Source organism: Callorhinchus milii, unplaced genomic scaffold, assembly GCF_018977255.1.
Source record: "Callorhinchus milii isolate IMCB2004 unplaced genomic scaffold, IMCB_Cmil_1.0 Scaffold14, whole genome shotgun sequence".
Taxonomy (NCBI): Eukaryota; Metazoa; Chordata; class Chondrichthyes; order Chimaeriformes; family Callorhinchidae; genus Callorhinchus; species Callorhinchus milii.
The window spans coordinates 13963160-13986291 of NW_024704755.1; the positions used below are offsets into that span (position 1 = coordinate 13963160).

The 23132-nt window shown below is 40.7% G+C and overlaps 1 protein-coding gene across 1 annotated transcript; it reads right to left on the reverse strand.

Annotated features, from left to right (window-relative positions):
* Positions 1–625: 625 nt before the first annotated feature.
* hsf4 (heat shock transcription factor 4) lies at positions 626–22008 on the reverse strand. Its single transcript, XM_007904696.2, has 13 exons — positions 21907–22008; positions 16900–17008; positions 11663–11790; positions 11211–11335; positions 10635–10710; positions 9733–9797; positions 8037–8136; positions 7663–7796; positions 6289–6504; positions 5306–5411; positions 4208–4273; positions 3235–3313; positions 626–1483 (listed from the first exon to the last, which is right to left on the reverse strand). The coding sequence occupies exons 1-13, from the start codon at positions 22000–22002 to the stop codon at positions 1320–1322; spliced, it is 1464 nt and encodes a 487-aa protein (XP_007902887.1). The 5' UTR covers positions 22003–22008; the 3' UTR covers positions 626–1319.
* Between the last annotated feature and the right edge of the window lie 1124 nt (positions 22009–23132).

Genomic DNA, 23132 nt, shown 5'->3' on the forward strand with positions numbered 1-23132 from the left:
GAAAGGGGTGAGTGGGAGCGAGTTGGAAGGACTCTGGGATGGAGTTCCAGTGAGTGGGAGCAGATAGTGGATGGTGGTGGAATAGGGATGGCATGAAGCAGGTTCCTGAGTGAAGGGAGTGCCTGGGTTGGTACAGCTTCAACAGTGAATGGTGTCAGCAGGGGTAGCTATGACTGGGATAAAGGGCTCATTTAACAAGCTGCTTGTTGAAGTGGGAAGGCTGTAAAAGTTAGTGTTCGAACAACAACTTGTCTTTATATTGTTCCCTTCGTGTAGTGTAACATCTCTGAATGCTTCACAATGGCAAAGGAGTGGGAGAGATGACTATAGGTGTGGTCAAAGAGGCAGGTTTTAAAATGGGATTTAGAGAGATGGTGAAGGGCAAGACAGAGCAGGCGATTTCCAGAAGAGAATGAAAGACAGGAAACTTCCAAACTAACCCCGTGATGAACAGTCTTATGCCACAGTTGTTCGTGTTTTTATGGCACACCAGTTCTGCGGTTAATGCTATGAATATCCTATTGTGCCGTTGTACATTATCCAGTTTTGTTACCTTGTTTTTCTCATAGTTGCTATTTGCCTAATTGTGTTTAGTGCAGGAATCATTCCAAAATATTAAAGAGGCCGCTACAACTTTTATTGAATGTGTAAAGTTTTATCACAAGCATGGTCAAAAATAATCCAAGTGCAATATCAATACATCAAACCCAACCCTGTCAAATCCAGCACAAGGTCTTGATAGAATGGTAAAGAAAAAAACTGCTTTTAGTAATGTGCCGTAAATATACACAGACAGAAATTATTTCCGCTCTTTGTCCATATTTAAAATGGAAAACACACAAACAAGGATTCATGAAACAGACCCTTATCAAGTTCAAATTACACACAAGGCAAAAGAAAGATTGTGGACGAGATCAGTGTGCTGGAGTACAGCACCTGGAGGCTCCGCTTCTCCAGCTGAACGGCTGGAGAATTTGAGGGAAACCCTGGCCAACTGAGGAGTAGATACCAGCAGTATCTACATTTCCCAGCCTGTAGAAGTGCAAGAATTCATTTTCAGTCTCTTGGAATAGCAGCACATTACCCGGGTAATAAAGAAAGCCATATTTATGTATATAAAAAAGAAAGTGCGTCCCTTCATGCAGTACTGTCGAGCCACCACCAGCCCCTGCCCAGATCAGTGGAACTCCAGAATTTCGAAAATACACAGGATCCTCCAAAAGCCACTTCTGGAAGGACATCTACTTCATGCAGATGTATCAGCTGGTGCCAGGGTTATGATGATCAGGCCTTGCAGGTCCTGGTACTTTGATCCAGTCTTAGAATTCCTCCTGTCCCACTTCAGGATCTGGAAAATAGGCACCTGTGCCCTCTGTGAGCTCATACAGAGCTGTGTCATGGTCCAGGTTGGAGAGTTCGTGACTGATAGAAAGATGGGGCTCTGGGAGGAGATGCTGTGGAGTTTCCTGAAGGAGTGGCTTTCCTGAATTAGATCAGAGGATCGTGGTACTTAATTCACAGTGGCACGAGAACATGGGAGTGGCTCATTATAAAACAAATCCCATAACAAACCTCCCAGTTGGAGGTGTAACAATACAGCTTTCTCTGAGAACAAACCCAGTGGGAGAACTGTTCCAATAAAACCTGACCTCAAATTATTTTGACCGTGTGACACCTTAAAACTGACTGCAAAGAATTTCCCATCTCCAGACTTGTCCAAGTCCTCAAGCAAGAGGATACGTACAAGCCAACAATAGCCAATAAAGAATGTTTGGCAGCAAAGAAGTGTCACAGCTGACCCTTACCACCTCCAGACTTAAAGGTGTGGTTGAAATTTGAGAGTGACTTTGATTGAATTTTAGCTGAGAGATCAATTGAACTCGCAGTCTAGGCTGTCACTCCGGTATACTAGGGGAGCACTACATTATTGGAGGTGTCATCCTTCAAATGAGACATTAAACCAAAGTCCCAACGGCAGACAAAGATCCTGGGGCACTATAATAATAATAATCCTTGCATTTGATATAGTGCTTTTTACATCTTCTGGATGTCTCAAAGCGATTCACAGAATATACTGTAAAGTGAATTGACTATTTGTGGGCGAAACGCGACAGCCAGTGGGACTGCAGTGCACAGCACAAACAGTTGGGGGTTGAGTGACTAAATTATTATTGTTTTTTTTTCTCTTGAAAGATTATTATCAGGCATGTGTAGGAAACTTGCCCAAGGTTTCGCACTGCTGGGAATTGAACCCAGGTCTCTCGCTTTCAAGGCGAGTGCTCTAACCACTGATTTACAGGACTCCACACTATTAGAAAAGAGTTTCCATCTGTGTCGTGACCAAAACTCCTTCAGATTAAATTGGTCATTCACTTCACGGCTGTTTGTGGAGCATTGCTGTGCATAAATTGGCTGTCATGTTCGCCTACAAAGTACAGTCACCTGACTTTGCAATAAATCCTGTGAAGTGGTTGAGACGACTCAGTGATGTGATACAATATTATAATATTTATGAAAACTTCCCTGTTGGCCAATTATTTTCTGTCTGGCACAGGTAACGAGGCTGCTTTTCTCTGAAGCATTTGCTCCAAAGAAAGAGGAATTTGCTTCATCTTTGGGCCTCCTCCTAGGGATTAGATCTTATAGCATTGCCATTGTCCTAAATGCTATGGGTCTATATATTTCTCACCTATATCTTTCCCTCTGTTCAGCCTTTGTTTCACTCATAGCCTCACTGTTTCCATCTCTTTCGCTCACATACACACACGCACAAACATAAGAATTGCTCGATGAAAGAAGTCCAAGGTCCATCCAGTTCGCCTTCCACCATCCTGGCAGTGGTATGCACATGTCATATCCCAAACAATATACTATATCCCAAGATGTTATTACCTAAAATAAATCTTATCTAATTTGCTTTTGAAAGAATCGATACTTTCTGCTTCCACCGTCTCACTAGGGAGCCTGTTTCATACATTTACTACTCACTAATTGAAATCGTATTTCCACAGATTTGTTTTGAATTTACTCCCTCCTTCAATGGCACATTGCCTTTTCTATATCACTGCCTTTGTTCAGTCTTTCTGTACTTGAAAATGTCACTTATTGGAAGTGCTGGTTAAAGGTTTTCAGTGCAGCTTTGACCCAGTTGGAGACAGGAACCCACTCAGCAACCACCTAGAACCCTCACTTAAACAGAATGTGAAGCAGAGTTTCCATGCGAAGCTGATTTACCTGAGCTAGCTCCTGTTTTCAGGGCTTTGTTGGACGGTTCGATCGATCTCATCTCTGGGTCCACTATCAGTTTCTGAATCTGAGAAAACAAAGGACATAGCAGAATAAAAGAAATATTTCCAATTGAATGGATCCATCCGCATGGTTACTGATCTTTGCAGCTATGATAGACACACAAAGGAATTGTGGTCATCATTACCTCATCAAAAGAATGTAACCAGGTCATTGCTGTTTTTTTTAGTGAGACCACAATCCTGATACGGATCAATGTGTTTGTTCCATCATCTGTATATTCCACAACAACTAAATACACTATGCTTCCATTCCTGGACTTGATAAGAACCCATTGGAGCCAGTGTGGGAAGACATGACAGGTATTAGCGATTCTGCCACATTGCTGGGCTGACTTGCTGCTATCCCACAGCTACTATCACATGGAGGTAAGGGTGGGGGGATCAAAGAGAGAGACAACCCATGGCACTTCCCAGTGCTGGGTTTCCAAGCAGTATTGACTGAGGCCTGGTATGAGGTTGCCTTGCCACTGTCTTGTGTGAGATCAGAAAACAAGAAGCCTAAAATTAATATAAAATTGCGGCTGAACTTCAACTTTTAGCATTTAATATATCTTCACGTGGCGCTATTGACTTGAGATTTCATTCTAGCTCCATAAATCAAGCACATTCTCTTCTGAAACAAGAAGAGATTTGGAAAGATTTTCTTAATTGCTGAGAATTCCCCTCTTCCCCCTCGTTTCAGCTGTAGTTTGCAGAGGCCAGTTTGTCACTTTCAAATATTGTATAGAAATATTCAAGTTGTAGTATGACCATACAACATTAACAAACTTCATACTGTCTACAAATTCTGAATGAGAAACTGGAATACAAAACTACACAATAAGGAACTAGTGTAAAAAAAAGTTCCACAGCTTTAATTATGTCATAAATCCTGACCTGTAAGATATTCACTTCCTTACCGATGCAAGGTTTGCCTCCATGTCAGTTAGATTCAGTTCATTGAGAGGAAGATTCGGGTTAAAGATCTGTGAGATAACATCACAAATTTAGAGGACAGAGTCATTTTTTTTTAATTTCACACATTTAGTCTCGCAGGAAGCAATACTGAAGAGCAGGGTATGTGATGTGAAAGCCTGAGCAGCCCGTAGGATCCGTCACAGCTTATGGTCCTCAGAGAGACACTGATCCTAAACTAAGGACAAGCAGAGGGCCACTACCATTCTGATGACTCACAAAACCATTCCAGGGGTAATAATCCCTTTTAAAAATAATGGTCACTTCAATCCACGACTATTTGTGGAACATTGCTGTGCGCAATTGGCTGCCACGTTTCGCCCACAAAATATACAGTCAATTCACTTTACAGTACATTATGTAAAGCGCTTTGAGATGTCTCGAAGACATGATGAGGTGCAATATCAAAATCAAGGATGATGATTATATGAAGTCATGTAGAAACATGACGACCATACATAAAGTGAATGTAAATCATTAAAGGTCTGATCTGGCAGGACTTTTGGGCAGAAGTATTCAATGTGTAGTCTATTGCTAATGACTGAGTAGGGATGAACCTTTTTCTCCAGTGTTGGGTCAAAGCCCATCCCCCACAACTAACGGTGTTGCACAGTCCAACCAACGACTGAGGTGATCGACCACGACTATTGTCCTCTGTGGCCCAAAGATAATATCAGAAATAGGACATTTATTGGAGTTGTACTGAAGTCTTGTTGCTCAGATATGAATCACATTATGGCAAAGTGTCATTTAGATATAGTTTCCTCAGCATCTCCCTTCCCTGTGTACAAAAATGGTTTCACAGAGAACAAATTCCAGAGATCCTTTAAATCAAAAAACTTCACCTGTGCAATTTAACCAGATTAACCTCATTCATACAGGCCAACACAGGTGTATGAAATTTCCTTGAGGATCCAGGTAAGAATGAAGTCGGGATAAAGTAGACTTTCCTCCCAGAAAGTGTGTTTAAGCTCTCCTTTACCTTCCCTGCTTACACATGTTTCTGAATCTATACAGAGTGGCCGGCTGGGCCCAGTACTTACGTCCATGATGGTGGAGTGCTCCAGGCTATATTGCTGGCCTCCGAGCAGGGAATGCAAACCATCCAGGCTCATCTCAATGTTCTCCATGTGGTTAGGCAGTTCAGTCCTGTAAATCCAAAAGAGCTCTTTACAAACAGAGAGCTGGGTCTAGCAAGGCCCAGCCAACCACCCAGCTGATATCTGCTTCAAATGTCACTGCAGGGGCTATCTGCTGCTTTCTGTTGACTGCTATCGGATCTCAGGCAGAGCATCGAAGAGGTCTTAAAACATAACACTATTAGGTTAAAACTGTAACACATTGGGGGATATTAGATGGTTCAAATTATTTTGTAAACTCGTATGACCAGTTTTGATAAAGCCTTGCAAAAAGCTGTAAACGGCCATCAAAATCAAGCCCTCCTGTTTTGGAGAGATAGGGGAGTACTCAATATTAAAATATATACCGCAAAATATTTGTAAATCTTTTCTCAATTGGTGCTTCTGTACTTCTGTGGTGCTTTTCAGATTAAAAGGCAATTAAAAGGCAAGAAGATTGCCAAATGCTCTCTGTTTGGTTATTTGTAGCGCCTTGGGATGTCCTCTCAAAGTGAAAGGCACTACATAAATGCAATTTGTTGTTGTAGCAGTTTGCAGGCATTAACTTGAAAATTTTAAAGTGTGTTTTTGAAAGAGGAAAACTGTGTTTGGGACAAGCTTTGAGAATAACAGAGTCATAGTAGAAATGGGGTTAATCTTAATGTATAATTTGTGGCTTCCATAAAAAGCAACAACAATCTGAAGAATTTCCAATTTCCAAAGTAATTTACAATGACTTAAAATGACTACTTTAAATTACTGCATGCTCTTCTTTTCCTGGGGTCAAAAGCATAAATTATTGGGACAACACATTCCTGCATCCAATATATCATTATCGTTCTGTGACTGTGATCATTGTAAATAATGTACCACTTTGAGAGGATCCCCATTTCTATGCGAACGCTCACCTTTCTAAAGCAATCCTCCTCCCCCTCCTATCTGTGTTGTCCGCTGCAATGCAGGGGGACCTGCCCTCCAGGACAGACTCTACGACTGATATTGGCAATACAGGTGGCTCCATACATGCACCGCATGAGTTGCCTGGAACCATTCCGTCTGCTTGGACTCGAACTCCAACCCCAGGGCTAGCTGGTTCCTCCTTAATTACCATCAGGCATTTCTCCCTGTACATCAAGAGAATCAAAGCTTGCTCAAGATCTCTTGAAACGTGGAAAAACCATCTCATTTCTTAAGCCATCCACACACAGTGAGGTGATCCAAGATATTTTGGAGCAATTTATCATCTAGATACCAGCTGGATAGCAACTACATCATATGATTTTTTTTGTTACTACATGTTTGCCACACTACAATTGCCCTGTTATAACAACAAATTGTGTTGCTTGACTATGTCCCTGAAACATCATAATCCATAACCATCGTATTCAATATTGTACAGAATCACGGGCTTCCCTAGGGTCCACTTTAGACTCGGCTCTAATTCCAGTGCTGTCTCCTTCACAAAGGCATAATTCGATTTGTTTTCCTTTCGCTCGAACAGGTCACACAATCCATGAGTGTTAGTGGGACACTGCTGTGTGCAATTGGCTGCCAAGTTTTGCCCCCAAAATACAGTCGATAGAATTTACAATATATTCTGTGAAGGGCTTTGAGGTGTCTCAAAGGACGCGATAAAGCTTTACACCAAATGTAAAGATTATTATAACAGCAAAAACTGCTGGTTGGCCTTACAAAAGGAGATGCTGTTTCCAGTTGGTTGACAGCAACAGAAGGATGTGATTGCAAAGTCAAACCTCAGGAGGTTCGTAGTCACTAAGTCGAAGCAAGCTCAACGTTCTAAATATTTCACTCTCAAGATAACCTCCTGAAATACTTAAGATGCCTATATTCCCCTTGGCTACAGTAAATTAGTTTTGCCAAGTTTATGCATAATTTTAAACAAGATATACTTGTGTTAAAATGGACTGCGAGAGTGGGAAAGAATCCTGATTTCCGTTTCCCAGTTGTACAAAGTGCATTTAAACTGCATGGAACTTGGCTTGACTGGGTTTTCAAGCCACACCAATGTATTAGGAGCCATGCCTCTGTTTTTGATTATCATATCATCACTTGATGGTTAGTTATCTGGTCTGAAAATAACACACTCAGTTCACTTGACAGCAATTATCTCTGAAATGTTTTGGGATGTCTTGACATTAGAAGTGCTTCATCAAATGCAAGGATGGATATTACTGTCAATAATACGAATGAAGTTAATTTGACCCATCCATTCTCAATGAGCTATAATGGCTTCTGTCTGACACATCTTGTCATTCACCCACCTCTGTTCCTCTGTTCCTGCCTGAACAGTGGCACTATTTGGAGGCGGCAGCTCTGTAACATCTGATATGATTGGCCCACCAGGGACAGGATTTTTGGAAAAGTTATTGGAACAGGAGGCGGCTTCTGTTGATGGCTGTTACAGATAAAACAAACAATTAAACAAATAATTAACCAAAAGAACTCCCTTCTGAGTCGTCTCGAAGATTTGATAAAGCGCTATATCAAATGCAAGGATTATTATTATTAAAAGGAGATTTGTGACAGCTACCTCATCTCTAGTCTGGGTTTATTGGTGCTAACAGGAAAATTATTTTGAACACCAAAGCCTTTGAATAGCATAATTTATATAAATGCCAACAGGCTTTTCACTCACCGACTGGATGAAGTAGGTATCCTGTAGGGGTTCTATTGATAGATGCCTGCTATACTTTGGTTCAGAAGGAACAGAACTGCCATCATCCAACATGAGAGGTCTGGAAAGTAAAATGGAGCAGCAGATTCGAGACTGGTAATCAAACCCCCATAAAATCTGTCCTGAACTGGTGGTGTTAGCTCTGTGCTAACACTGAACTAAAGCTTTCAGAATACAGTAAACCTCACATAAGTCATATCAGTATAGGAACCATATATTTACTGTGACTTGTGCAAAGTATGAGTAATGTTAAGCTTACATAGAATATAAATTATTGAACAGGACTTGGGCAGATGTACGACTTAGACAATTATACGATTTAAGCGCTCTGAGACGCCACCGTGAAGGGGGTTATATAAGTTGTTGTTGTGGATTTATACACATCAGACTTATGTGAGTATTATTGCATTGCAGAATTGTGCCCAACTCTTGAGGAATCCTGTATGGACAGGCATTGTAACCTGTGCACGGCAGTGTTTGGAAGAAAGGTTCAAAACTATTTGAAATGAATAGAGGATTGTTCATCAGGTTTGGTCTAGTACAACTTAGCCGTGAGCTAAACACAAAAATAAAGAGCAGTAAAGTCACAATTTTTTCTGATAGTTTGGGCAATCGTTGTGGTTTATTTACCTGTAATATTATCAAAAGGTTCAGGTGGTTAGATGATAGAATAAAGGATACTTGAGAAAGAGTTAAAGGCTGGAATGTGATGCACAGATTTAGCTGGTTCATTAACTATAATATAATTACAGATTACAATGTAATTGAGGCTTGCAGACATTGTCATAAACCTCAGGTTCAAAGCTTGTAGTCTCTGTAGCAAGCATCTGAACCCATTTTGCCCACAAAATATACACAAAATATACAGTATATCCTGTGAAGCACATTGAGGCGTCTCAACAAAGTGATAAGGCGCTATATCAAATGCAAAGATTATTATTATTAATTTACATCTCTGAGATCCCTTGCTGATTTCCTTTATAACATATACAGTTGCCTATCAGCGTGTATAAGAAAAAGGGTTAAAGATAAATTTATTCCGTTTTAGCTCCCTTTAAGTGTTTCAACTGGTTTCTGATTTACGGCAACTGCCAACGTGCTGCACATACTCAAGAGATGGGGACATGCAAAGACTTATAAGAAGGAGTTTTAGTGTGCGGTATTTCAGCATGCATTGCATTAATATTCCATTTGTTATGTATTAATAATTAATAATGGACTGGCCCAAGGGCAGGGGGGGTGGAATGAAATATGTTTCAAGCCTTTTAACAGCTGGGATTTCTCAAACAGTAACATTTTCTATCCTTATCAAACAAAATATTCAGGCTGTAATTCTCAGCTACTGTATTTTAATGATCATCATCCTCGTCTCTCTCACACTCTTGACTGAGTTTAATGGGAAACAAATATTGCTTTTCGCCTCAGGTCCAGGTCCCCAGAACAATGGGGCCTGAGTTGGCAAGGTTCATTGTATGGCATGGTCTGATAACTGCTCATCTCAGCAGAGAGGGCTGAATGAACCAGGTCATCAGGTCTTACTCAGCGGATCTGAACCTATTCATTCAATGTTCGCATGGTAACAGGTCACCTGATTGATCGGAGTCAAGCTTGCCTGGTGAATGGGGATCAGTCACACTCTGCTGCTCTCAGTACTTACAGCTTTCTCTTCAGCCCGATGCTGTTGTGGTTCGATTGGAGCTGGCTGAGCAGGAACTGAATCAGCTGTTAACAGAGATCAGAGTCAGGTGTTAGCTCAGTGAGTCAGCAGATCACAACGGCCCCCATTGTAGGGCTGGTCATCTGGGACTCCCACCAAATCACTCCTATCGTTCAACATTGATCATTCAGAATACATTGAACACCAACTGTTGGCAATGTTATCAGCTACAATGGCATCTTTTAAATGCTGTCTATATGTTGTCTCTGTCGTGTTCCCTGAGTACACACTTTAGCCTTGGTCACCTCTGGCTAAATTCAAACCTATCCTTAAAGATGATTAAGCAAAATACTTCCCTCCCTCTCCTCCCTGAGCTAAGGCATTCTCCATGCAGGGAACTTTGGTCTTGGGTCAACATTCACTCATTCACCCAAGCAGGGAACAGCCTTCTCAGCCCTAGATGTTGTTTGGCATAAGGAGCTGGGAGAAAAATAGATCATAAAATTACAAGCGAGGTAAGCATAAACTTGTGCTTTCTTGTCCTACTGCCTTGCCTGGTGTATCTGCAGATAATATTGTATGTGTACTTTCTCTGTCCCATTCAGCACCTTATTTATTTCTGTAGGGTTTTTTNAAGTCATTTTCAAGACTGAGGTCGATGGATTTTTATTAGGTAAGAGAATCTAGCAATATTGGAGCAAAGGCCAGTAAATGGAGTTGAGGTACAGATCAGCCATGATCTAATAGAATGGCAGAACAGGCTCGAGAGGCTTAATGGCCTACTCCTGTTCCTAATTTCCATCATTTCATGGCTGAAGAGACCTAACTTATGTGGACCTTCCTCACGACTCATTCCTCAAACACTGTGGATTCTCCTCGTTGCCCTCAGTAGGAAACCTCACCTTGTTGATCACCTTCTGTTGCTGGGTATGTTTCTGTCGAAGAGAGATGACTTCTCGCCACAACACTTCATTCTGACTGAAGGAAAACAGAGAGAGAGAGTTGAACAGATGCTTTTATAAAACCTGCATTCAGATGATTCAAGGATACAGTCGTGAATTGAGTAACCAAATTTTTATTATTTTTTTAAGGGATAATGTCCCCCGGAAAAGCGATCTGCCAATCAACTAACAACCGGGTTCCTACTTACTGCTAGGTAAACAGAGTTGTGTGGAGTAAGGAAACTTGCCTGACATTTTGCCCAAATTGGAAATCTCCCTCAGAAAGGCCACAAGCAAGGCTGCTGTGAGGCACAAGACTGTTTGTGGGACACTGCTGTGTGCAATTGGCTACTGTGTTTCGCCCACAAAATATACAGTCAATTCACTTTACAGTATATTCTGTGAAGCGCTTTGAGACGTCTCAAAGACATGATAAGGTGCTATATCAACAATTTAATTTTTTGTATAGCGCCTTTCAATGTCAGGAGGACGTCCTGAATGCAAAAAGTATCAAATGCAAGGATTATTATTACTGACTGTTTCATGTCCTTTAGTCGGCAATCCATGCTCTCTTGGTGACCTCTCATCAGCTGCATGTCGTACAACAGCTTGCTGACATCTTCCTGCCTCATCTTTGTTTCTTCATTCTTCACGACCGACACCTGAATAAGGAAGGGTGGAGGGAGAGGGTGGGCAAGATCATACGAGTAATCAATGTGGAGAGTTTACTGCAAGATTGTGACAAGAACAACTCAGAAAACAGATGACAATTTCCTTCGTCCCATCTTGAAGTAACAAAAAAAAATTTTAAACCTTAAAATCTTTCCGTGGTCTCTCCCCCACCCTACCTTTGTGACTTCCTTAAACTTTCCATTCCGGTTTGAGTGATTTCGCCCACAAAATATACAGTCAATTCACTTTATAGTATATTCTGTGAAACCCAAGTGTCTACCTATTGTATAGATAAGCACGTGTGGGTGAGATCGCACCTTTCTCTTGATGTGCTCCAGCAGATGCTCCTGGCCCCGCAGGAAGTATAGGTGCTGGAATTCAGTGTCATCTCGTTCTGGCTTCACCAAGCCACTCTGTTCTATGTTCACTACTTTACGGAAACCATCTGGACAAATGTCAAAAAGGGAAAAAAAAATTACATTTTAAAGTGTCCAATGGCTATAAGAATATCGGCTTTATCTATTTGAGAGGACAGGTATCCTTCCCCCTTTCCATGCCCTCTCTCCCTTCCCCCACTGGTTTTGCAGGTTGTAATCGGTTACTAAAAAATTCACTAGTGGTTAGCACACTCGCCTTGCAAGCGAGAGGACCTGGGTTCGAATCCCATGAGGAGTGGAACCTTAGGCTAATTCCCTTACTCCACACGGTTCTGTTTACCTAGCAGTAAGTAGGAACCCAATTGTTTGTCAATTAATTGTCAGATCACTTTCCGGGGGTCAAAAAATAATAATTTGACCACTTGATCCATGTTTGTGGGACACTGCTGTGCGCAATTGGCTGTCATGTTTTGCCCACAAAATACATAGTCAATCCACTTTACAATGTATCCTGTGAAGTGCTTTGAAATGTCTCAACAATGTGATAAGGTGCTATGTCAAAAAATAGGATTATTATTATTACATGAGTGACCAGAGCTATTTTGCCCACTAGTTCTGATCTTCCTCCCTGTGAGCACTGAAACGCTGCAGAATGCCTTCCACTGATTCATCAAACACTGTGTATGGAGAATAATCATAAGCATGAACCTGCCTCATAGCACCAGATGGTGTGAGATGGTGTGAGCACCATCTGGGTTTCCAGTTGATTTGATACAGACTATCTCAGAAATAACAAGGGAAGGAGACTGGGCTTTTTGACCGTGTCAATTCTAGTCAAAAACCCTTTAACAATTATTTAATTGGAGATTAGCAAGTAGAACCTCAGAACTCTGAACTTGTCTGAAATTAATGAAAAAAGTAATCCTATAAAGGGATAAAGCTATTTAAGTATTGATGACCACCTGGCTCGTGAGGGAGGTGGAAACAGCTCAATAGGCCATAAATGATCAGATGCAGCAGAAAAACAGAGACACAGTGAACAACAATAAAAGCTTGCTTTTATGTCGCATTTATTGTACAAGAGGATCTCTCAAATCATTTAACAATTGGAGAGGTAGTTACTAAGTAACCCCCAAAGTAGGAAAAATGTAGAGGTGATGGGCTAAAGTGCTGTCAAGTGAGGATTATTATAAAATAATCATTATACTTGACAGTAAATGACCTGTGAAGCACTTTGAGATGTTGGCATGTTATAGCCACTATAAAATGCAATTTTTCCCTCTTTCTTGATGATTTTATACCATGTATAGATGTATAAATGGTATACATATATATAATTTATACATATAGCCCCCACCCATGCCATGACCTGCTCTGCCTTCTCCCACCATCGCCCGGCTCCACTACTGCCTCACCCCTCAGGCCGCCAAAACTCCTCGTCCTCACCTTCAAGGCCTTCCTTGACCTTATTCCCTTCTTACCCCTGCAACCTGTTGACCCCATATTAACCTGTCCACTCCCTCCACTCAGCAGGCTGTGGCCTGCTCCATGTCCCTCACCCGGCCTGCTTCACCATCAGCGGTCGGGCCTTCAGCCTGTCTGCCTCACCCTATGGAACTCCATTCCACATTCCCTTTACCTCGCTCCCTCCCTTACGTCCTTCAAGGCAATGTCTCAAAACTCTCCTCTTCAACCGAGCCTTCTGCTACCCTCCCTGCCCTCCACCCTCCCTGCTCCTGACCCCCGGCTCGGGTTCCAAATCCCTGACTGTCCAGCACCTTGGGATGTCCTCCCGACATAAAAGGTGCTACACAAATGTAACTTTATCTTGAATAATATATGCTACACCTCGCAGGAAGACGGGTTGATTGCAAAAGGTTTGTGTCAGTTATAGATACTTCTGTAGCAGAGAAAAGCTGATGTACAAGAGAAAGTGAAGGAGAGCTGGAATTAGTCCTCAATTCTATGTTATTTTCATCTGGAACTGAATAAAAATGTAAAGGTGACCAAAGGCACATTCGATGAGATGGGTCTTTAGATGAGTTTTGACTGTAGGGTGCAAAGCAGCAAAGCAGAGTAGTTTCAAAAGTGAGTTCTAGAGGCCAGGATTGTGGTGTCTGAAAGCTTGACCTCAACACTGGCACTGAGGGATACGAGAGCTGAGCAATAAACTAGAGTTAAACATTAGGAGAGTAAGGTCTTGGTATAGCTGGAGAAGATTAGATTGATAGGTGGATTTAGATTGCGGAGGGATTTGAAAACGAATGGGGATCTTGAAGTCAATCTGCTAAAAGACAGGACTAATAGAGTTCGACAAAGAAAAACGGGGGTAATGGGTGTGTGAGCCAGTTGTTTTGTGTCCGTTTGTCAAAGCTGGAAAGCAGGTTATTCTGACTTTGGAATTTAGTGATTTTTGCCAAGTCTGAATCCAGTCAAAGCTTCCTTCAACAGGAAAATGTATTCAGCACACAAATGGTTGTATTTTATTTGTGAGATGACATAGGAGACAAATAGTTATTTATCCCCAATTCTTAATAGGAACTCAATAACAGGAGTTCTTGAGCCTGTTCCGCCATTTTATTAGATCACGGCTGATCTGTACCTCAACTCTAATTACCCGGCGTTGCCCCATATCCCTCGATACCCTGACCTAACAAAAACCTATCCGCCTCAGTCTTGAAAATTTGAATGGATCCACAGCCTGTTGGGAAAGAGAGTTCCAGATTTCCACTACCCTTTGTGTGAAAAAATGCTTCCTGATTTCACTTCTAAGTGGCCTAGCTCTAATCGCAAGATTATACCCCCTTGTTCTGAATTCCTCCACCAGAGGAAGTAGTTTCTCTGTATCTACCCTATCAAATCCCTTTATCATTTTAAACACCTCAATCAGATCACCCCTCAACCTTCTGAATTCAAGGGAATAATTTTATTGCCCAGTTTCAGAGAAATAAATAAACTTTACAACACAAAAATGTCAGAGTAACAATGGATTGTACCGCCTGTAATGACAACAACAACAACAAGATTACATTTGTATAGCGCCTTTCACATCGGGAGGACGTCCCAATGACAGCTGTCTCTGCAACAAATGTACACGTGTATTCTGTCTGGACAGTTGTCTGTAATTATTGTGGTAAGCGTGAGGGCTGAAGTACAATTGCTGAATTATTGGATTGAAGAGAAGCACAACAATGCCAACCTTCTCAACGTGGGTCCCAATCCACTCAAATAGAACAGGAAATGCTTGTCAATATCATATAAAATGTACACTAGCTTCAATTCTCTCAATATTCGGGGGGAAAACTCATCAATCAAACTTGACTCCTGCCAAATGATTTTCTCAAAAGTAAACTTTTCTGATTGTCCAAAGGATCTCTGAGACCTTGGACCCGAGTGTACTGATTTGTATCAGCAAGGCTCTTTGTATTACAACTGGTTGTTATTATTGACATGGGATGGCTACTGGAAGCTATATTGCGTGAAGGGTGCTTTACAAACACAAGTTGTTGTTCACATTGTCAGTTTCTGACACCAGATTAACAGGATGATTGAACAAAAGATCACAGAATTTTTTAAAAAAAGGAAAAATAACTTTTAGCCAGTACTGTAGTTATTAGAATGTGGAATGCTTTGTGTGGTGGTTCAGCCGGAAGCCGTATTGGTTTTCAAGGGGAACTAGATAGACGTGGTAAGGTGCTATATCAAATGCAAGGATTATTATTATAGATATCTGAAAAGGAGTAACTTGCAGGGGAAAAAGTGCAAAGCAGATAAATGGGACTGAATAGATTGCACTTTCAAAAAGTCAGAACAGGACATGGAGTCCTGTAGCTCAGTGGTTAGAGCACTCGCTTTGCAAGCGAGAGACCTGAGTTCAATTCCAGGCAGAGGGCGAAACCTTGGACAAGTTTCCTTACTCCACACAGAGCCTAATAATAATCCCTCCAAAACCCCAAACAATAATGAATTGGTCATTTTCAATCTACGACTGTTTGTGAGACATTGCTGTGCGCAATTGGCTGCCGCGTTCGCCCACAGATATACAGTCAATTGACTTTACAGTGTTCTGTGAAGCGCTTTGGGACGTCCTCCCGACGTGAAAAGCGCTATATCAAATGCAAGGATTATTATAACAGACACGATGGGCCAAATGGTTATTTTCTGTGCTGTAAATTTATATGGTTCAGTAGTTTAATTTTAAGCTTCTGATCAATCAAGTATCACAATATAAAATGTCCTTCCCGGAACTTGAGTCATACGGGCCTCTCAACAGCTTGAGTCATTTAACATTTTCTGCCACTTTGCTTGGTTTCTTTCCACCTTTTTAATTCAACATTTAAAATATACCTGGTTAAACTAGTCTGGCGATCAGTTCCAACATGATTCAAAAAAAGCTGCAACTATTGTCAAATCTCTCTCAGTCATATTAACATCCATTACAAAGGAGCTGCTATCAACAATCATTGACTTCATTCCATTGATAACAAAAATATTCCATTGATTTGCCCACAAAATATTCAGCATATTCTATGAAGCACTTTGAGAGGTCTCAGTGGAGTACGACATGATAAGGCGCTATATCAAGTGCAAGAATTATTACTATAAAACAGTCATTATACTTGACAGAAAATAACCTGGGAAGCTCTTTGAGTTATTGGGATGTTATAGCAGCTATGTTTATGAAAACTCGATGTCTGATGATTGCTTACGCTGAATGTCATTTATCATACACGAAATGCTGATAAATTCTGGTAAACAATCAAAAGCTTCCTGAGCACATTGTTTGCTGCTTGTGATAATTCTACATCTAAATTGAAACATCTCTAATGCATTAAGGTACAATGCCAACTTAAGTTAATATATGAACATGTTTCAAGTGATTTCCTTATCGTGATTACTCGGGGTCAAATTGGAAGGCCACTGCGTGTGTATGTGTGTGTGTGACTGTGATTTCCCAATGGTGTTTCAGCACCCAGTGTAACTGGGTTGCCCAGCAAGTGACTTTGTTAACTTTATGCTGTCCTTTCAGTTTTGCACACATTGAATTTTCAGTTTCAATTTACTAACTGTGTTTTCTTGTTGTCCCCTTCCAACTGCATTAATCCTCACCAGAAAGACTTTATCGAGTCAACAGAGCAGCCGTTAAACAAGTCCGAGAAGGGAGCGGTATGACTTACACATGTTTAACTGCCGCACAAAGCTTGCCATATTGTTGTGCTTGAAGTATTTGGGCAGCACCTCCTTAGCAAATCTGCCCTGGTCAAAGACATGGAAACTGGTCCCGCTCTGGAAATAAAATAAAAGAGACAACTTGTCACTTCACTGAACATCTAAATTACAGAGCAGGCACAAAACGCAGTCATCTAATCCAAGCATATAATTCATGTACAAACTAATTACTGTCCTTTCTCTCCTGTGATGCAGCAATTCTAACCGGGTAGCAATACAGTACTATTTACTGCCCTTTACAAGGTTCTCTTGTGTTTGACTGTAGCTTATATAACGAGCCACTGGGAAGATATTTCAGAAACTGACTAGGGGTTCACTCATTGATCAGGAGGGAACATTCATTAATTCTTAGCTCAAGTATTCAGCACATGGGGAATCACAAGAATGGAATCCACATTTCAACAGCATCTGGTATAAACACAGAAATCACTGGGAACACTGACGAAAGGTCAATAGACCTGAAATGTTAACTAATTTTCCTCTCTCCATGAATGCTGCCTGATCTGCTGTGTGTTCCCAGCAACTTCTATGTTTACACCGGATTTCAGCATCTGTAGTACTTTTTTTTCCAACAGCGTCTGCCTGGTTCTCAATGGCAAGTGAAACTGAATGGCCTGTTCCTGTCCTTGCATTCTTTATGTTAATTAGTGATTTTGTGGTAGACTTGTCACAATTCTTCTGGCGAGTTACTAATGATTTTTAATACCCATCCTTCTTCCAGGGATGGGAAGAAGTTGATGACTACACCCACTGGATCGTGATGACATGGAACTGCAAAGGTTAAATTCAGAATGAAATGTTAAGGGATGGCAGGCTTCAGTGCAAGCTGAGGTTGGTCATAAAATGCTACATGGAAACCTAACTGGAATAAGTTCAAATTAAAAACTTACCATGCAAAATGTAAATTTCCCCAGGCACTCGGCCAAAATAATAATTTTAATAATAATCCTTGCATTTGATATAGCTCCTTATCATGTTATCTCAACGCACTTCATAGAATATACTGTAGAGTGAATTGACTGTATATTTTGTGGAAGAAATAAATTAATACAAAACCAATGGAACTATGCTCAACTCATGCAATATGTTAATATGTTAGCAGCACGGAATGTAAGTTCCAGTAGGGGCTGCTGTTTATAGTCTTATTGTGAAATCTTTAACCTAAAGTGAAGGAGGAACCCACAAACATCTTATCTTGATAGATTGGAAAGGACACAAACCTTTTGGTACTGGGCTCAACCTTGCAAGTAATAATAAACTATTCCCAAAGGCGTGCTGTGCAAGTCCTGTCTAGTAGCAAAGGCTCAACCATTTTCTTTTGGGACTGAAATCAGATGGCCATGCAGCTTCCCAACGTAAGGGTATAATAAATCAGGCTGCATTCATAAAATAAATTAGTGCAAATCTCACCACATCTAAATGCATCAACTCACTTTAGCCAAATAGTTTCTTTGATGTATTGTGATTGTTGTTAGGTGGGCAAAAAGCATGGTAGCTAATCTGCACTAATCACATTCTATAAACACCAATGACCAAATTTAATGGCTGAAATTCCTTAACAATTTAAATGTCCAGTTTGGTGGAAAATTCTTAAATTTAGCTTAAATTGGAATCAGTAGTTTAATCAACTATGGAAAAACAACCTCCAAATCACAACGATAAAACAACAAATATATTCATATAGTGCCTTTCACACCGGGAGGACATCTCAAAGTGCCCTCACAGAATCAGAAATTAAGACAGAATTTAAGAGCTTTCCACAATTCTGTGCAATCTTAAATTATTGCAATATTGTGAGACAAGACTAGGTAGAATTTGGGGACTTTAAGCTGTAATTTTGGCTCAAAGTGCTTCACAGAATCAGGAATAATTGAGGGAGAATGATTAGCCAGGACACTGGGGGAACTCCTGGTACTCTTTGAAATAGTGGTTCAGGAATTTAACATTCACCTGAGGTAAAAAAAAATAGAGCAAAATAAAAAATGAAAGTAAAATAGAGGAAAAAAATAATTTTGTCAATTATATTAAAGATGCAGATTCAAAACCTGTGAAAAGTCAACTTTAATAAGACAGCCATTAGCTCTAAAAGAGTTCAGAAGCCTGTTATTAATTGTTTTAGTTTTATTTCAAAACAGTTGTTACGGTCTGGAATGCACTGCCTGAAAGGACAGTGGAAACTGATTCACTAACATCCTTCAAAGGGAATTGGATAGGTACCTGAAAAGGAATTTTTTTCAAGGATGTGGGGAAAGAGCGGGAAGTGGGACTGATTGGGTAGCTCTTCCAAAGTGCTGGCGCAGGCACAATAATAATAATATAATAATAATATTTGGGCCGAATGGCCTCCTGTGCTGTAATATTCTCTGATTCTATAAGTTCACTCCTCAACTTTACAAATCTTAAGAGAGTTTACGGTTCATTAATCTCCAGTACCAGGCCAATAGAATGTGTCATTTGGTGAATTTTGTATCTAACTTGAGGATGTCAATGCAGTTTTAATCCCAGTCTCAGCACCAGCATTGACACGTCATAGATACTGTATAGGCTAGAAGCATGGTAAAGCTCCTTCAACTCCACCTCATTACTCACACAGACAAATAGATCGATGTCTCATAGTTAAAAGCTGCAGTATTTTCAGAACTTTCATATGGTAGATCGATTTCTGATCTCTGCCAAGTTAGCTGATCTTAGCTGTGGCTAATATATAATAATAATCCTTGCATTTGATATAGCGCTTTATCAAGACATTGAGATGTCTCAAAGTGCTTCACGTAATATACTGTAAAGTGAATTGACTGTATATGTTGTGGGCAAAACGCGGCAACCAATTGCGCACAGCAGTGTCCCAAGAAACAGTCGTGGATTGAGTGAGCAAATTATTATTTTTTTAAGGGTAGACGGGGGCTGGGGGGACAGCATTTGGGAAGTTTTAGGGTCTCATAAAGTCCCCCTCGGCTGGAGTGGGCGAAATTATTGAGAGCAGAGGGGTTACTTCCTCTATACTGGTTGGGGACTTGATTTGGGGGCGTGGAGGTAATTCTCCCGAAAATGCAATGCAAATTCCTATGCTCAGGTCTCCAGTTACTTATGTAGAAGTGGAAAGACTAGTTGGTTAAGTAAGAGATAGGCTCACTCCAACTATTTTAGCAGATATAGAGTGTAATTAAGCCTATGCCACTGATGGTCATGTTGTGGAAGCAGTGAAGTGTGAGTATGCATTGGGGGAAGAAATCACAGTGTCCCGGACAGGAGTTACAAAGATCAATGCCTGCCAGTAACCAGATGCTGGTTTAAACTCTTGTCTGAATTCGCCCCAGGGTGGTGTTTTTTGGGGGGCAGCCAGGTGTTTGACACTTGCGGAGACCCATGACTATGCTTAAGAGTATCCAAACCAAGCTGAGAATTGCACGCATCCCACCTAGACATGGAAATTCCAGAGATAGATACCCCACCCCCCCATTCCTCCCCCCAGCATGGTGCAACTCCTGTTATGAATACTGCATTTAACCCCCTCCACCACAAGATTATCTCCAAAAATATCATTGTTGCAATCTTATACATTAGCCTCCTTGTGCAATTTTCTCTCCATCTCAGAGATTTCATTCAATCTCCAATTCTGTGTTCTCTGGATAATGAGTCGGATGAGTCCCAAAAAATATCCTGCTAGAAGAATCAATTGCCAATCAGCTTGTGATTGCAGTATTGTGCTGTAGTTTAACGGTTGCAAGTTTTAAATGATTTATTCTTCCTGCACCTAATCCAAGTCAAAATGTAGTCAGGTTAAACGTTTCAATTTGACTATTTTCAATGGCCTTTAGGCCAACAACACATGCATCACATAATAGAAATTCCTTTCGTCCCAGTGGCGTGGGTTTTTAACCATTTCAGTACCGAAAAGCACCTTATTCTACCCTATAGTTTGAAATGACCAAAATATTTCATGAATGTTTACTGTTTAGCAGTTGAACCTGGATCACATAGAATTACATAGACTACAAAGACAATACAGGATTGAAATAGACCATTTAGCCCAACTAGTTCATGGCCCCCATTCCCTTTTCCCTCGTGTATGTGATGCCTCCACACACTCAAATAAAAAGTAATAACAATAATAATCCTTGCATTTGATATAGTGCCTTATCACATCTTTGATAAGTCTCAAAGCGCTTCACAGAATATACTGTAAAGTGAATTGACTGTATTGTGTGGGTGAAACAAAAAAATTAAAGTAATTCAAATAACAAGTAATACAAATATTGTAAACTAAAGGTACTGCTAACCACAAACATACCAAAATATGTGATATTTCATGGTTTTTATCCAGACTTCCTTTTTTTGTCCCCTTAAGCTTACCATGACAAAAATGATAGTCTTTTACTTCATTTGTTACAGCCCACAATATGTGAGCTTCTAGATCAATAAGTTAGTAACTAACTCCAGAAAAATCTAACTAAACATTGGTATATGAAACTATCAGCCAAAAGTATTCTGAAGGCACAATTAAAAGCCATATAAATATTTCTCAACGCTTCTCATTTTATTTAGTGAACAAACAAATAAAGAAATACTGTATCAGTAAAAGTATTATAGAAAGTACTATAGATATTTTCAAACAGCCGAATTGGGCTACTTTTGATTTTGATGGCTTTGTATTTTTAAGGAAATATTGTATATACCCACCTCCATAAAATGGGAATTGGTTTGTGCCTGGTTTGACTTGATTGTTAATAGTTTTAAAGAGGTTTTTGCGAAACAAATGTCACTTTATATATTAAAAGCAAGTTTAGTGTGGATATCAAGTGTAACCCTCTCTCCCTTGTCTAGATATTGATGGTGGGTTGCAATCTGTTTCACTCCAGGCTGATTAGCTGTGACAGGCGGCACCTCTATATCAGCGACAAACATTGTCTCACACGTATCCCCCTCTCCCTAATCTTCCCGTGTCAGGCACTCACCGCACTCCAGCAGATCAGATCATTAGTCTCCGGATCTTCCACCAAAGTCCAGAGCTTGGTGAGGAAAGCCGGCACGTTACTGCTGTACCCATCCATAACCCAACACGCAGATCGAAACACAATGCCGTCTCTGGGTTCATCACATCAACTCTCAATCAGCTGGCTCCAATACTGACCCAACGCATGACACTGAGCCATCAGCAGTGGAACACCATCTGACACTGACCGCCAGCACAATGCCATTTAACACTGACCTCCAGCACAATGCCACCTGACACTGACCCACCACATGCCACCTCACACCGACCCCAGTGTGACAACAGCAAGCCATCATCCCCTGCGCACAGTCACTGAACTGGAACAATGGCCCATCTATACGCAGAGACTTCACAAAATACCAGCTCCAAAAACAATTACCGTCAAAATGTTCTGTTTCAGCTCAGGCCGGATCCACTGTAGGCTCAGAACAATAGGCAGCAGAGGTCTTCAAATACAATACTCTGCAGTAAACTGTTACCGTGTGACTGCTAAAATATGAGCACACAACAAACCTTTTACATTTGGGAAGTAGGATATTGACACATGACCCACCACATGCCACCTCATACCAACCCATGTTAAAGATCCCAAACTACTTTTCAAAAAGAGAAGGGAGCTTGTCCTGATGTCCTGGCCAACAGTTCCCCAGATAAAATCGGTCATTCACTTCATGGCTGTTTGTGGGACATTGCTGTGCACAAGTTGGTTGCCATGTTTGTCCACGCAATACAGTTACTATACTTTACAGTAATTCCTATGAAGCGCTTTGAGATGTTCCAATGATAAGGAGTAATATCAAATGCAAGCATTATTATTATCCTTCCAGAATTCCTAACCTTCTTTCCGTCAGAGTATCGAGCTGTTTTTTTTAAAGGACTCCAATCTCCTGTCCTCGAGTCATTAATTATGCTCTCGGTAAATAAATACTTCCTGGCTGGCTTCTGTCCTGAAATTGCCCTTTGAAACTCTAAACCTCCGTCATATTGTCCAATTGTCTTGTGCAGCTAAAAGTATTGTTCTGGGTTTAAGTTTTCAATCCCATTTAAAATGTTATCTGTCTCTGATATATAATCTGACAATAATTTTACATTTATGGAGGATCTTTCATGTTGGGAGGGGACATCTCAAAGCGTTCCATAGAATTAGGAGCGTTTGAGCTGCGGATGGGGAGCTGAGGTAGTCGGGGG

What these genes read in the sequence shown, in the direction of transcription:
- hsf4 (XM_007904696.2), bottom strand. Translation starts at nt 22,002, where the DNA reads ATGGATGGGTACAGCAGTAACGTGCCGGCTTTCCTCACCAAGCTCTGG. An exon ending in AACAGAAGGTGATCAACAAG is followed by an intron (nt 9,798 to 10,634) that starts GTGAGGTTTCCT and finishes CTCTGTTAACAG; the next exon opens with CTGATTCAGTTCCTGCTCAG. An exon ending in TGGAGGCAAACCTTGCATCG is followed by an intron (nt 3,314 to 4,207) that starts GTAAGGAAGTGA and finishes TTGTTTTCTCAG; the next exon opens with ATTCAGAAACTGATAGTGGA.